Here is a 14,468-nt window from a genome sequence, read left to right as displayed (position 1 = left end):
AAAGGATGTCAGTGGTACTGACATTCTTCTACTGATTACTTTCCTTGTTGACTGGAAGGATCAAAAGTGTAGAATCTCCACCCTCCTAGGACCTGATCCAGTGCAGTAGCTCTCATTAGGTTTAAGCACCATCTCCCTGGATGAAGTTAAAACACTGCAGCTAAGACTGGGGAGAGAACTCTGAGGGCTACTTTTCACGCTTTGCGTGAGGGAGACCTGGGTTCCATCCTCGGCAATGCATGACCTCCCCCGTCCCCCCCCCCCCCCCGAGCCACCAGGAGCTACCCCTAAACAGCAAATCAAGTTGTTCCTGCCTATTACTGGGTGGCTCCCAAACCAAACACACCCGCATTGCAGCCTGAGCCCGAGCTGGGCTACTCTCAAGCCTGGCAGCGTGCGGTAGTTACTCCAGGAGCTTGCCTATATCTGTCTTCTGTTCAATGACACACCACTGACTTTTCCCAGCAGGAACATTAAAAAAAGTGATTTAAGGGCCAGGGAGATAAGTCCAAAGACTCAAACTTCAATTCACTTTGCACATGGGAACCCCAGGTTCTAGCCATAGTGCTCCATGGTCCCTGAGCACCACCCCAGAAGTAGGCCCCGGAAGCACCAGCTGGCAGGAAGAGCCTCAAAAAATGAACAACAGCAACATGGGATGGAAGGGGTTCGGGATATAGGTTAGTGGTGTTGCACTTGTCTTGCAGGTGTGAGGCCCTGGGTTCAATCCCTGGTAGCACCACAACCACCAACAAAGAATTAGAATAAATTAGAAGCCATGGTGCTGAGGAAGAGCTCTCTGAGTCTTTGATATGTTTAAGCCGCTCCTTTGTGATGTCATCAGCAAACACAGCTCTGATTTATGACAACCACAGTACAAGGAGTTTCCTATATTTTGTCTGGTTTAATCCTCGCAATCCTCTAAGGACGGCATTAGGATCCCTCCAATTTTGCTCTTCTTGTCGTGCTGGGTACCGACCCCACGTCTCCTGCATGCAAGGCAGGCGTTCTCCCACTGAGCTACCTCCCCAGCCCTATCATCCCGCTTTCAAACATGGGGGTCACCTGCAAAGCAGCCCGTGCTCCTTATTGCACTGTTCTGTTTTATCTCCTTAAGGACAAAAGCACAGAAATGTTTCAGGTATTGAAATTTCAGTCTAAGTCGCTCAAAGAGTTGACATATTGATTTAGTTATTTATTTGGGGCAACAGCCATCTGTGCTCAGGGCTTATTCCTGGCTCTGCTCTCAGGCATCACTCCAGGTGGGGCTCAGGGAACCATCTGGAGTCCTGGGATCGAATCTGCGTCAGCCACGGTCAATGCAAGTGCCCCACCCACTGTATGATATCTATAGCCCGAGGAATAACATATCTCATAGGACCTTTATTGTTTTGGGTTTATTTGGGGAAGAATCATTGCAAATGCAACCAAGTTTTGTCTCCTGTAAGACTCGACTCTGCTTGCTGCATTGATGAGGTCTCCTCACTGGGGATGCAGAGTGGTGATGGGAAAGGCATCAGACTGGTTCTTGACATTGTTTAGAAAACGTTGTGAAAAAGGATGTTTCTGTGTTTGGGTTTTGGCAGATACTTTTAATTACCTACCTCATAGTTTTTTATTTGGATTAATGTGCTGAATTTCTCTGAAACAGTCACTAAGCTGTATTCCTAACGTGCCCCTTCAGTCATGTGCTGTAGGAGAGTCCAGGGACTATTAAACAGGAGAGAATTCCTGTTCTCAAAAAGTGATATCAGTGGGTAGATACAGCAAAGTCAATGGAATTAATAAGGTTTTAGAGAGATCAGTCACCGAGATAATCATGATCATATTTTTTTTTCCAAACAGATTTATTCTTGTAGAGCAAGACAGTGTAAAGATGGAAGATCCAGGTAAATATTAGTCTGACAATCTTTCACTTGCACTGGAGTGTCCTCCCCCTGGTTCTTGGGGACTCTGGAGCCCTTCTGTGTGCTTCTTGGCCCGTGACCTGGGCCTCCTGAGTTCAGTATTAGTGTCTTAGGGCTCTGCAAGGCCGGGCTGCTCAGTCCCTCCTGTGGGGTGGCTGTTACCTATGCCAGCCCACCTGTGCTCAGGGAGGACATGCGGAGCCAGAAGCCAAAGTTGGAGCCTCATGTCCAAAAGGCCCTTTTAACTAGCTCGAGACTACTCCAGCCTCAGTGCTCAGTGTGGTGCAGGAATTGAACCCAGGGCCTCACACATGCAAGCCAAATACTTTACCACTGAGCCACATCCCCCAACCTCTATCTCGGTCTCTTATTAAAAGGAATAGAGGGAAAATGGAAACTACCTTGCCCTTGGGAACACACTGCTGGTGATTGGGAAAGAGCATGGTCCCTGTCCCTTGGGACCTCTCCGTTGAATTGGGAGCTGCGTTTCTTGCCTCCACTCAGCACCCACGGGCTCTGTACACTTAATAACACTGCCCGTAAAGTGCAAGACTGCTCTCTCCTCTCTTCACTCTCAAAACTCATCTCCGTGCCTCGGTGTGGTTCCTGCCTTTGATGCTGATACCTGTGGCTTCTTTGCTCATGGGCGATTGTCTGCAGCATGAAAACTAGTGGGCTAAAGGATTTGGCTAATTGCACACAGGCATTTACTCTGGTTCAGCATCTGGGATGAAGCAGCTAGGACGATAGAATCATCTCCCCCAGCCCCAACTTCCGGTAAAGGGTGCCTGAGGGACTAAATCCAGAGGCGACCAGTGGAAAAGCTTCTGGACAGACTCTAATGCTTTTGGTGTGGTGGGTAGTTTGTTCATTGCACAGGGCATTTGCTGGGGCAACGGTGGTAACCAGAACTAAATATCCTGCCTGTTTTCCAAGCCAGGCTACCTATAAAGGTCTTTCAAGAGTCTACGGGGTCCCTTTGAATGGACCCGACAAATTTCTAAAAATCGCCACAGGCATGCATGGAAACTTTGTCAAGGGGTCAGGTCCTAGTGGTTTGACTCGTCATGGCTCCAGACCAAGGTAGTTTCCAAACAAGACCAGAGACCTCCATCCTAGGAAGGATGGGAAATGGGGTGGGTTACGAATCATGTGCGTCCGTGTTTTCCTCCAAGGACCTTCTTTGGATTATTGCTGCATAGAAGTTCAGTGGAACATGAGAGTCAGGTAACCACTGGGGGGAGGCGGCACTTAGGCAGGACAAGAGTGGGCCGTGGTGCAGGCTTACGAGCTCCCCTTGCCTTTTCCAGAAGGGCTTTTTCTGGCGAAGACGGCCCCAGTGACTGAGAGACATGTGTCAGCCACTCAAGGCCACACGTAAGAAAAACATGGCACAAAAGCTCCATGACAAGGATTCCTCTGATGAGGATGAGATTTTCAGTAAAGACGCAGGGTAAACCATGGGAAAAGCTCCAATACCTTCCTGAAGTCAGGAAGTGATGCAGACGGGGCACGTCCCTTTCAAGAGCTGACTGTATTCTTCTTGTTCCAGGGAGCTCAGGAAAGTCTTGAAGACAGCAGCACGGACTCCGGAGGAGAAAGCAGCCAAGGAGACCAAGACAGCCAAGACTCCCAAGACCCAGGGAGCACAGGGGACACAGGCACCACAGCGCTCCCCACCACCAATTGTCCCCCTGGCACGACAGACCAGCGAGCCTCCACATGGCTCCCTAGAACCACAGAACGCAGAGTCACCACACTCCATCGGGTCTTCACAGCCCGTCGCAGCACGACAGTCCGTCAAGACTCTGCAGACCCCTCATGTGCAGCAGATCTTCAGATCCCAGGAGATCCTGTCATCCCCGGAGATTTCAGATCAAACGGATGAGTAACAAAAGGAGTCTTCACAGGCAGCTGTGGTGTTAGAGGCCCTACAGTGAACACCTCCTGCTTCATACCACCTGGACATTTTATTGTCTGAAGAGCCTCTTGGCAGTTGCTGTAAAATTCTTCTTTTTCGTATGTTAAATACATACATGCATAAGAGCAGTGATGGGCTTTCAAATTAACACGAGAGTTCATCGATCATGTAACCAATTAAGGCTGTTGGCAGGAAATGCATGACTAGAATCCCTCCCAGAGGTGGGGATGAGGTCCGCGAGGAATGGATGGGATGGGAGGATGGGAGGCTCCCCGTGTGGTCCCCTGCCAAGCGCCCTCACCACCCCCAGCAGCCAAATGTAGACGCGGGTGCGTAGCCCGGCACTTTGGGCGCTCGGTGGTCAGTAGCTTGGGGGACATGGCACTTAAGGGGGGTGTCTGGACTGCCCCCCCCGGGAGGCTTCAGTGGTGAGCTAGCATGAGGGGCCACCCCTGCTGCGTGGCCAGGGTTTCTCCTCACCTTCTCTTCCCCTGGGCAGTGCTGGGGTTTGTGTGTCTGGCACTGGCGTTGGATTCCCTGGGCTGGCCACCTGCCTGGTAGGCATCAGCCAAGTCCCTGAAGGTGAGTGCTGGTTCCTCAGTCACTCCCTCCACTGCAGGGGCGGGAACCAGGCCTTCCTTCCTGGTGCTGGCCCGGGAAAGTGGAGAGTGCCACCATGTGGTCGCAGAACGCTGTGTGAGTTGTCCTGGCACATGTTAAGGCCTGTCACCCTGTGCTCCCCCGCTAGGACTGTTTGCTGGTCAGCCCCAACAACCATCCACTCGGGAGCACTTGGCGATGAGTCTTGTAGTTAAGGGAGTGGGTAAGTGGGTCCTGGGGAGGTTACTGCCAGGGTGGGCACAGGAGCCATCGAATTTGTTTCTTCTTTCTGCGGGTGCCCGATCACTGAATTTTGAACATTTGAGACACTCCTGGACCCAAGGAACTGTGACATCAGAGCAGCACACACACTTGTCCCATGCGTGGTAGGTGCACATTCCCTCCACATTCTCTTGACCGGACAGCAGAGATTTGGTTATTTCACAGCTGTGGATACGGACCCCAAGGAGAACCCATCATCTCTGTGCCGCTTCTTTGAGTCTCATTCCTTTGAGCCTCCTTAAGGTGCCTCCAGGATCCCCCTCCTTGAGACTGGACTCCTCAGAGATGCCAGGAAGTCCTGAGGTGCCAGGACTGGTTTTCTCCTTCTGCAGCTGTGTGTAATGGGAGGAGCTCTCCGGAGGCTCCTCTGATGATGTGTGTCTTCACTTCCCTTTCTCGCCAACTGAGGCACCTGCCCCATCCCTCTCTGGATTTGTGTGGTGCTGGGGATCAAACCCAGCCAGCGAGTGAGTCACTGGTGACAGGAGAGACAGTCATGGCAGGGAAGGGGCTGGGCCTGGCCATCCACAGCTCACATTGTACATGTAGGGCCCAAATGCTCAGTATCTCTTGAACAAACAATGCTGTTCTCACCAGAGGCCCCCACGCCAAAGATCAGAGCTGGACCCCTTAAGACACATGCACGAGTGAGCTCAGAGTGTGAAGTGGCATGAAAAAACTGAGGTGACAGGACTGCAGCAATAGTATAATGAGTAGTAACGCCGCTTGCACTTGCCTTGTGTCCAACTGACCCGGGTTCAATCCCCAACACAACATATGATGCCTCGCGTCCTGCCAAGAGTGATCCCTGAGCTCAGAGCCAGGAGTAAGCCCTGAACTCCACTGACTGGCCCAGATCCACGATAAATTCAGCTTTGAAAGTTCGTAAAGAACAGAGTCAGTTTCGCAGTTGCTGAGGACAGTAGCATAGAGACCAAAACCAGGCTAGTTCAGGTGGTCATCCTCAAAACGTTGTCAGTTCCTGCGGTGCCATCAGGAAAGTAAAAACACGGCCCAAGGCATACAAAGTTTGGCCAGAGCTGTAGCATAGCGGGTCGGTGTTGCCTTGCAGCACCCAACCAGGTTTGATCCTCAGCACCCCATATCTTTGAGTAACTTCTGAGCATATCCAGATGTCGCAGGGGAAGAAAAGAAAATTTCTGTACAAGCTCAGTACAGACGCACCCATCACCATCACGGTGGCCTAGTGATGTAGTGTTTCCCACTGGTCGGTGGTGGGCCTCGGGGCAGAGGGTCAGCTGGAGCCACAGGAGTCCAAGCAGGTCTGGAGAAACGGCCCCTGTGCACAGTTGCCGGGGATGTGAAAGGGTGCAGAGTTCCTCAAAAAGATACAGAAGGCCGGGAGGAGGAGGAGCCACAGTGGGTCAGGAGCTTGCTTGGCATGCAGCTGACTCGGGTTTTGATCTTCTTCCGCCCCTCCCCCTTCCTGGCATCCTTTGTGGTCCCCTGAGCCCAGCAGGAGTAATTCCTAAGTGCAGAACCAGCCAGATGGAACCCAAAAACCCTAGAGTCTGTAGGGCAAGGGGGGGGGGGCAACATTTTTATTGAATAACTCTTGGCCCATTCCTGTCATGGGAGAAAACTGTTTGCAAATGTGGAAGCAGCCTAATGGGGCAAGAGCAAAGGCCACAGATGAGGGCAGTTGAAAGGGAGCATGGGAAGGGCCACAGGAGGCCAGAGCAGAGAGCCACAAAGGAGACCCAGGGAGTGGCCCCAGGGGCTCAGAGAGCACTGGGTCAGGGTGGATGAAGCCAGAACCAGTGTCTTGTCTCCTCAGGGTGAGGTGGAAGCTGCACTGTGAGGGCCGACCACTCTTTCCCTGCTTCACAGGCTGTCACCTGGAATGAGGCGGGGGTGGGGCGGGGGGAGGGAAGCCGACCTACTGTGGAGTTTTCCAGAACTTGTCTCTCTCCTCACTTGGGGATTCTCCACTTTGTCCTTTGCTTTCATTCTGTGTCACTTTCTTCCCTTTCCCTTCAGAAACCAAATGGAACCAGAGCCTCAGGACTAAAGGGTTTCCAAGGGCTGCCTCCTCGTTCCCATGCAATTCCAGGCCCCTAGCTCCTGACTGTCATTCGTAAAACCAAGGGGGCCCCGATGATGTTTCTATATTTGGGGGCTTATTAAAGTGGCCCTTGTACGAAGAAAGTGATCACATTTTCCTGATCGAATTTGAGTGCCTACTGCAAGCGGAGCACTCAGGGTACTAGAAGGAAGATAAAACCTGTTGTCCGCAACATGTTCATCGTGAAGTGGAAACCGTGCGAACAGTTTCACAGGGAATAGGAGAGGCAATGGACGCTGTAATTATTGGCCTGAAACAATATCAGCCTCCAGTAACTTATCCACAGCCAGTTGTGTTTTGTGGAGAGAGAAAGCTCGGGTGCAGCTTAATGATCTGGTACGGAGGCATAGAAAATAGGGGTGGGCAGAGGAAGCGTGTCAGAATGCCAGTGATTTCAGGCTGCTTGGAAGAATGGACTAGAGTTCAGATCATCTTTCAAAAGTCCTGGATAGAATCTATGTCTTTTGTTTCAGGGAGAGGTCTTTGGGATGCCGATATGGAATAAAACCTGTTTAAGGACAATCCAGGGCAATTTTCAGAAAAGGGACAGATGGAAGCATGTCCTGCACGTAACACCCATCAGTCCTGATAAAACTGGGGTGCGCCTTGAATCCATCATGTTCCTACTTCGAGTTTTAACTACAACAGTCATAAAATGAGAAATGATGATGTGGTAGCTTCTAGACTTGTAGATTTCCAGAACAGATAAAAAAAAACAATACAATTAAGACCATGATCAAAGATTTTCCACTTTTAAAACAATTTTAAGACTGAAGGGGATAAATAAAAATATCTTCCTTTTCATAAAAAAATTATTAGCGTTGTAGAAAGGTCACACTTGATTAATGGAACCAATTTTTTTCTTAGAAAAGAAGAACATTGGTTATATTATCCTTTATTTTTTGGGGGGTTTGTGTGTGGGGGGGAACCTGGTAATGCCCAGGGGTTTCTCCTACCTCTGCACTCAGGAATTACTCCTGGTGGTCCTCAGTGGACCATACGGGATGCTAGGGATTGAACCTGGTCATCTGCATGCAAAGCAAATACTGTACCTGTTGTCCTATCACTCTGACCCCTGAATATATTATTCTTTTTTCAAGGACCAGGCAAAATATCACAGATGTGATTTGGTGCTGTCCTGACTCTGCTGACCTGAGTTCCATTCCCATATGCATAAATGGTCCCCCAGCCCCTTCCAGGGGTTCAGTGATGCCTGAGCATAAAGCCACGAGTCAGTTTGAGCATCACCGGGTGTGGCCCCAAAAGAACACAATTCCATCTGACACTAACACTTTTTCCCCCTTTTGAGTCACAGGGGTTATTCCTGGCTCTGCACTCAGGAATTACTCCTGATGGTGCTTGGGGGACCCTATGGGGTGCTGGGAATCTAACCCGGGTCGGCCACATACAAGGCAAACGCTCTGCCCACTGTACTGTTGCTCTAGCCCCTGACACTAACATTACAGATGGGTAGGACCTGCTTGCCTCCCAGGCCGTTGCTCCACCAAATAGCTACAGGGAAGCTAAGAACAGCCTCTCGGGCACCACGAGCTCCCATGTTGGAGCCACTACTTGAATCAACTCGATTCCCCAGTTTCTGCCCTGATCTCAGCTCTGACATCATCCTGGCCCCACAAACTCACCTTCATAATAGTCCAGTATCCTGTGGGGTCGGGATTGCGGTGGGGAGGAAGGAAATTGTTTTTTTTTTAATTTTTTAATTAGTGAGACACCAAGTAGACTTACAAATTTTGTGCTTGGGTTTCAATTATACAATGATCAAATACCCGTTCAGGCGGGCCTAGCACTGACAAAAATTTTTATGATCTGCCTCTTCCACAAGGTCAGCGCTCCTCATTTTCCAGTTTCACTAGGTGGTCCTCTCTGTCTGCTACCCAAAGTTCCCTGATGAACAAGAACCCGCTGCTTTCTCCAGGTCCTTGCCCAGTGTCCTTAAATTAGCTCTCTGTATCTAATCCCGGCGACCAATGGCTCCGAGATGAGATACAACAATTTTCATACACTTTCCTTTATGGAAACCTTTTTGGATCATTCTTAGTTATTTATAGCAAGCAATACAAAATACATTTTTTAAAAAATTTTTATTAGTGAAACACCATGAGGTATAGTTGTAGACTTAGAAATATTTGTGCTTGGGTTTCAGTTATACAGTGATCGAGTACCCATCCCTCCACCCGTGCCGATTTTCCACCACCACTGATGCCACTATACCTCCCACCCCCCATCTCCTCGCATCCCACCCTGCCTCTGTGGCAGGGCATTCCCTTTTGTTCTCTCTCTCCTTTTGGGTGTTGTGGTTTGCAAAAGAGGCATTGAGTGGCAAACGTGTTCAGTCTATAGTCTACTTTCAGCATGCATGTCCCATCCTGGGAGGATCTTCTCAACACCCTTTCTTTGGTGCTCCCTTCTCTATCTGAGCTGCCATTTCCCCTAGCATGTGCAGCTGGCCTCCAAGCCATGGAGTAAACCTCCTGGTACTTATCTCGGCTCTTCTTGGGTGTTAGTCTCCTATTTTGTTACTTTATGTTCCCCAAATGAATGCATATTTTGGGGAAATTTCGGGTAGTGGTGGGAAAACTCAAAATAAAGGTGGTGGAAAGGGGTCATGGTGGTGGAATTGGTGTTGAAATATTGAGTGTAATTAAATACTGTGAAAAACTCTTTGAGAAAAAGAAAGAAACAAAACTAGCACTCTGGACTCTTCAAGAGAGACTTGTGCTGCTGGGACCCAGCAGGGTCTAAGGTGGGGACTTAGCACCAAGCCTCATCCACTATGGGCGGGACACAGTAGCCCCGCGCCCAGCAGCCCCACCCCTCGGGCGAGCCCCCTTGGAAAAGCCCGGGCGCGTTCTGCACAGGCGCAGTGCTGCGGGAGCCTGGAGTGCGCAGGCGCAGTGAGGCCGAGGATGGCTGGGCGGTACCTTTCAAAACCCTGCAGGTGCGGGAGCTGAGCCCTGACCCGCGCCCGGCTGCACAGAGTTGCCTGTGAGCAGGTCCGGAGGGCAGGGCGGGTGTTCCGGGAAAGGCGCCCCTCGAGCCCAGACTTCCCGCTGTGGGCCCGCGCCAAAGACCCCGTGGCTGTCAGCAGCCGCGACAGTATCTCGTGCTGGACCCCGGGACCCTTGCGACGCTGCTGCAGCCCGGCTTGCAGAGTGCACAACGCTGGGGACGTGGCCCCCACCCGAGGGTGGGGGTGTGCGGGGAGCGTGGGCCTTGGCCGCGGGTCTGTGCGGTGGGTGACCGCGGTGCCCCGCACCATTCTCTGTCCTCAGCCTTCTGCTTTGCCTTCTGATTGCGGTGTGAGTCTTCCCCAAGGCTGCACTGCCCAGTTGGGGTTCGAAGTCGTGGTCACATTTTATTCGGAGCTCACGCCCCACGCAGCCCAACCGGACGGACTGCGACCTGCAGACTCTCTTCCAGTCCTCTCTGCTGAGGACGGGTCGGAACTTGGCGGGGGGTCGGGGCCGTGGGAAGCATTGCTCAGCCGGGTCACCTTACACTGGCAGCTACCCACCCCACCCACCAGCTTCCCCTGCCTTGCAGAGTGTCCCCTAGTATCCGGGCAGCACGCAGCTTCTCCCCCAGGGCTGTCTGCTATAGAAATGCCCAGGCTGGTTGCAACGAGACTAGCTGGAAGGGTCAGGGCCCAGTTCCCAGCCTCTTCTGGGCTTTGAGGGGGTTCACATGTGCACTTGACAGTCCTGCTGGCTGGAGGGACTCGCGGCCTGCGTCATCGCTCTGTCTTCTGCCAGCCGTTCCCAATGCCCACCCTCGTTCCCAGTTCCCACTGAAAACTTTCCTCCCTTTGGCTGCTCCTTGGTCTCCACGGTCTCCAGCTCCTGAATTCTGTCTCGCTTAGGCCTCAGTTTAGTCCCATTCTTTTGTCTGGCCCATTTCCATTCTTCTGTGGTTCGGTTTTGGTGGAGCAGAATTGGGTGTGGAGGCGATGGGGGTAGAACCTAGGGGTCTCCCGCTCCGCTGTTTTCCCATGCACACCCCCATCCCTCCCCATGCCTCTGAATATATGAGTGAGGATTATGTTTTCCAAACCTTTGACATGATAATTCTAAGGCTTCTCTGATTGGCTCCCTGAGCTGGCTCCTCACTCCCTGTCCTTTTGTCCTCGCCTGCGCCTTCACCAGACATGAGAACACCCTTCTGTGTGACCACAGACCCTGCTGCTCCTCTGCAGACCCAACACCTGCTTCCGCCCCTACTCCAAACCCTAGGAGTGAGATCAAGGTCTCTTGGACCTTATTTGCTTTGCAGACAGTAAGCTGCAGCTAAACTCTGGCCATCTCACGGTCATATTACAGCTGGTATTGAAAATGTTTTTGGCCAGAGTGATAGTAAAGTGGGGGAAGGCTCTTGGCTTGCACTTGCTAGCACTGGTTGGATCCCTGGCATCCCATAAGGTCTCCTAAGACCCACCAGGAGTGGTTCTTGAGTGCAGAGCCAGGATGAAGCCTGGGCATTGCCAGGTGTGACCTCAAACCCCAAAATACATAAATATACTTATATCCATTTTGGGCTGGAGCAATACCACAGCGGGTAGGGTGTTTGCCTTGCACGCAGACAACCCGGGTTCGATTCCTCCACCCCTCTGGGAGAGCCCGGCAAGCTACCATGACTATCTCCAACTCACGGCAAAGCCTGGCAAGCTACCCGTGACGTATTCGATATGCCAAAAACAGTAACAACAAGTCTCTCAATTTTTTGTGAAACGTTCCTGGTGGTATTACAGAGTGCACAATGCTGGGGACGTGGCCCCCCGTGCAAGGGTGGGGGTGTGCGGGGAGCGTGGGCCTCGGCCACCGGTCTGTGCGGTGGGTGACCGCGGTGGCCCTGCAGCATTACCAAAGGGTTACTGGTAATAGTGATAGGCACATAAAACAAATCAATAATTAATACTGCTCTACTTCTATTTGTATTTGAATTGTTTTTCTTTTTTGTTTCGCAGTGCTCAAGGCTTTCTTCTGACTCTGCACTCAGGGATCACTCCTGGCAGGCTTGGCGGCACCAGATGGAATAGTAATCAGTTTTCCACATGGAAAGAAATAACCAAAGGGATAAAAGGGGCCTGGTGGAGTAGCAGAGTGTCTTCACATTTCTACCTTGCAACCACATGGTTATGAATTATAGTCTTCAATATCCCACATGTGCTGAATGTGGTCCTTGCAGCTCTGATGTCTGATCCCCAGCACTGCAAGCCGCCTCTGGCTAGGCCACAGCCAGGTGTGGTAAGCACCACAAGAGGAGTGCAAACCCCAGCAAGAACACAACTGAAAAAAAGAAAAAAAGAAATAATAAAAGAACACAAAATCTGTATTTGGTCATAAAGAATGACACTTTCAGTACAGTAAGTTTGATATCACCCTTATAGTAACCCCCAAACAAAATGTGATGAAAGGACACTTAAATCAGTGAATTGTCAGGGAAAACGGTTCAAATAAATAGGGATCTAGGGTCAGAGTAAAAGATTCGAGAAAGGCTTTCTAAGACAATTATGTACGGAAAATGATAGGGACTCCTAACAGCCAAATATTAGACCCCAAATCCTAAAATGTAATGTCAGAAACCATAAGTGATATATTCCAGATTCTTGACACCAGAGGCAATTTTTGAGCTTCAACTTCATTAGTCAGTGGGGGGTGGGGGGATTATAAATAAATGAAACTGCAATAAAGTTTTTATAAATTCCAAAGAAAATATACAGGTGAATCACAGGCACTTTTTAAAAAATGCTCTCTGTAACACTTATTAGAAAATTGTAAATTAAAACCACATGAGTTATCGCTTCACCAGGAAGAATGACCTGCAGCAAAGAGACATAAGTCAAGTATTGGCAAGGATGTGAAGACAAAGGAAATTCAGGAAACAATTGTAAATTGGTGCAGTTCTATAGAGATGCCATGCAAATTCATTTTTCAGAATGTATGGGTTGAAGGCTGGAGCAGTAGTACAGTAGGTTGCTTGCCTTGGGCTTGGCTAACCTGGGTTCCATCTCCAGCATCCCATATGATTACCCAAGCTTGCCAGGAGGGATTCCTGCTATCTGTCCAGGCATATTGCCCTTTATCAGTACCCTGTGAGCTCAAGGTCAGGGGCAGATTTCAGTCTTAGAAAATGGTAAGCTTTCTCAGTCTCAGAAAAAGTCCCATCATTTTTGTTGTTGTTTGCTTTGAGTCAGTGATGCTCAGGGACTCCTGGCTCTGCACTGAGGGACGACTCCAGTAGGCTGGGGGAATTCCACCATATGGGAAGCCAGGGATCATCTGGGTCAGTAGCACACAAGGCAAATGCTCTGTCTGCCTTGAGAGACCAAGAATTTGCAGGAACGGCCCAGGTCCCACCCCTCTGCCTTGTAAGCTCATCTACTGGCCTTGTTCCAGAGACTTAAAAGAGATCAACTAGCCTCAAATCATCTCTCGGATACCTGTTCCCTCCAGGGTGATCTCAGAGGGAGGTGGGCCAGCTCTTGCCCTGACAAAGCCTCGGCAGTTGCCCCTACACCCCAGACTGCAACCAGGCTTCCAGCCAGACTGCCCAGTTAAATATTCTGGATTTTCTGGACATTTCCAAAGTCTGCAATACTGATACCCCAGTGGCAGCACATCAGATTGGATGGGATACTATGTAGAAGCCAACCAGTCTTCACTAACAAAAACCTTAACATAGAAGGCTTAAGTTACAATAACAGCTCGGTAAACCCTCAGGCAAGGAGTTAATGTCCCCATGGTGAAATGCAACAGTTTTCACAAATTTTCTTCTACGGAAAGATTTTTTCAGTCATCCCGTTAGCTCTTTGGGGTAACAAGTAATATAAAATAAATTATTGTGGGCCTGCTACAGGGCCAGGTTTGAGGGGTGGTTGGGAAATGGAGACAATGCTGGAGGGAAGGTGTGGTGGTGGCATTGATGTTGGAATAGGGCCTGCCTGTACCAAATCATCATGAACTTTGTAAACCACAGTGTTTAATAAAGTGGGGGGAAAGAAAGAGTGTGCAGGAATGTTTAAAATGTAGAATGGGGACAGCTAAAATGGAACTGTTTGCAGCAACTGTGAGGGGAAGTTAGACTTCCTCTTTCGGTATAATTCAGCAGCACCACTTACAGGCATTTATCCAAAGAACAAAAACACACTAATTCAAAGTTATATTTGCACCCCAATGTTCATAGCAACAATATTCATAACAACCTAAACATGGAATAAATTTAACTGAACAATGAGAAGATACAGAGATCATGGTAGGGCCCACAATAACACAGTACAGCAGGCAGGACGACTTCCTGGCATGTGGCTGACCCAGGTTTAGTCCCCAGCACCCCATATTATCCCCAAACCCCACCAGGAGTGATTGCTGAGAACAGAGCCAGGAGTAAACCCTGAGTATTGCCAGGCGCGCCCAATCCCCTCCCCAAAATCTAAAGGAAAAGAAGAAACCATGGTATATATATTCAATGAAATACTACCATGCCATCTGTCACTGTCATTGTTCTCCCGTTGTTCATCGATTTTCTCGAGCGGGCCCAGTAATGTCTCCATCGTGAGACTTTGTTGTTACTGTGTTTGGCATATCGAATACCTCATGGGTAGCTTGCCAGGCTTTGCCGCAGGGGAGAGTCTCTCAGTAGCTTGTCGGGCTCTCCA

At 50.1% G+C, this 14,468-nt stretch overlaps 1 protein-coding gene across 1 annotated transcript in view; it reads left to right on the top strand.

Moving 5' to 3' along the window:
• The window catches only part of LOC130015913 (leucine-rich repeat-containing protein 37B-like), a 46,807-nt gene extending 42,854 nt beyond the window's left edge, over positions 1-3,953 (top strand). The window contains exons 9-10 of the mRNA XM_056106654.1: positions 1,846-1,889; positions 3,460-3,953. Of these exons, the coding sequence (XP_055962629.1) occupies positions 1,846-1,889; positions 3,460-3,799 (384 nt within the window). The 3' untranslated portion in view covers positions 3,800-3,953. The remainder of the gene's footprint in view (positions 1-1,845; positions 1,890-3,459) is intronic.
• Positions 3,954-14,468: the final 10,515 nt, after the last annotated feature.

The sequence above is a fragment of the Sorex fumeus genome, unplaced genomic scaffold, assembly GCF_029834395.1.
Source record: "Sorex fumeus unplaced genomic scaffold, SorFum_2.1 ptg000141l, whole genome shotgun sequence".
NCBI classification, from domain to species: domain Eukaryota; kingdom Metazoa; phylum Chordata; class Mammalia; order Eulipotyphla; family Soricidae; genus Sorex; species Sorex fumeus.
This window is presented reverse-complemented; position numbering and strand designations above follow the sequence as displayed.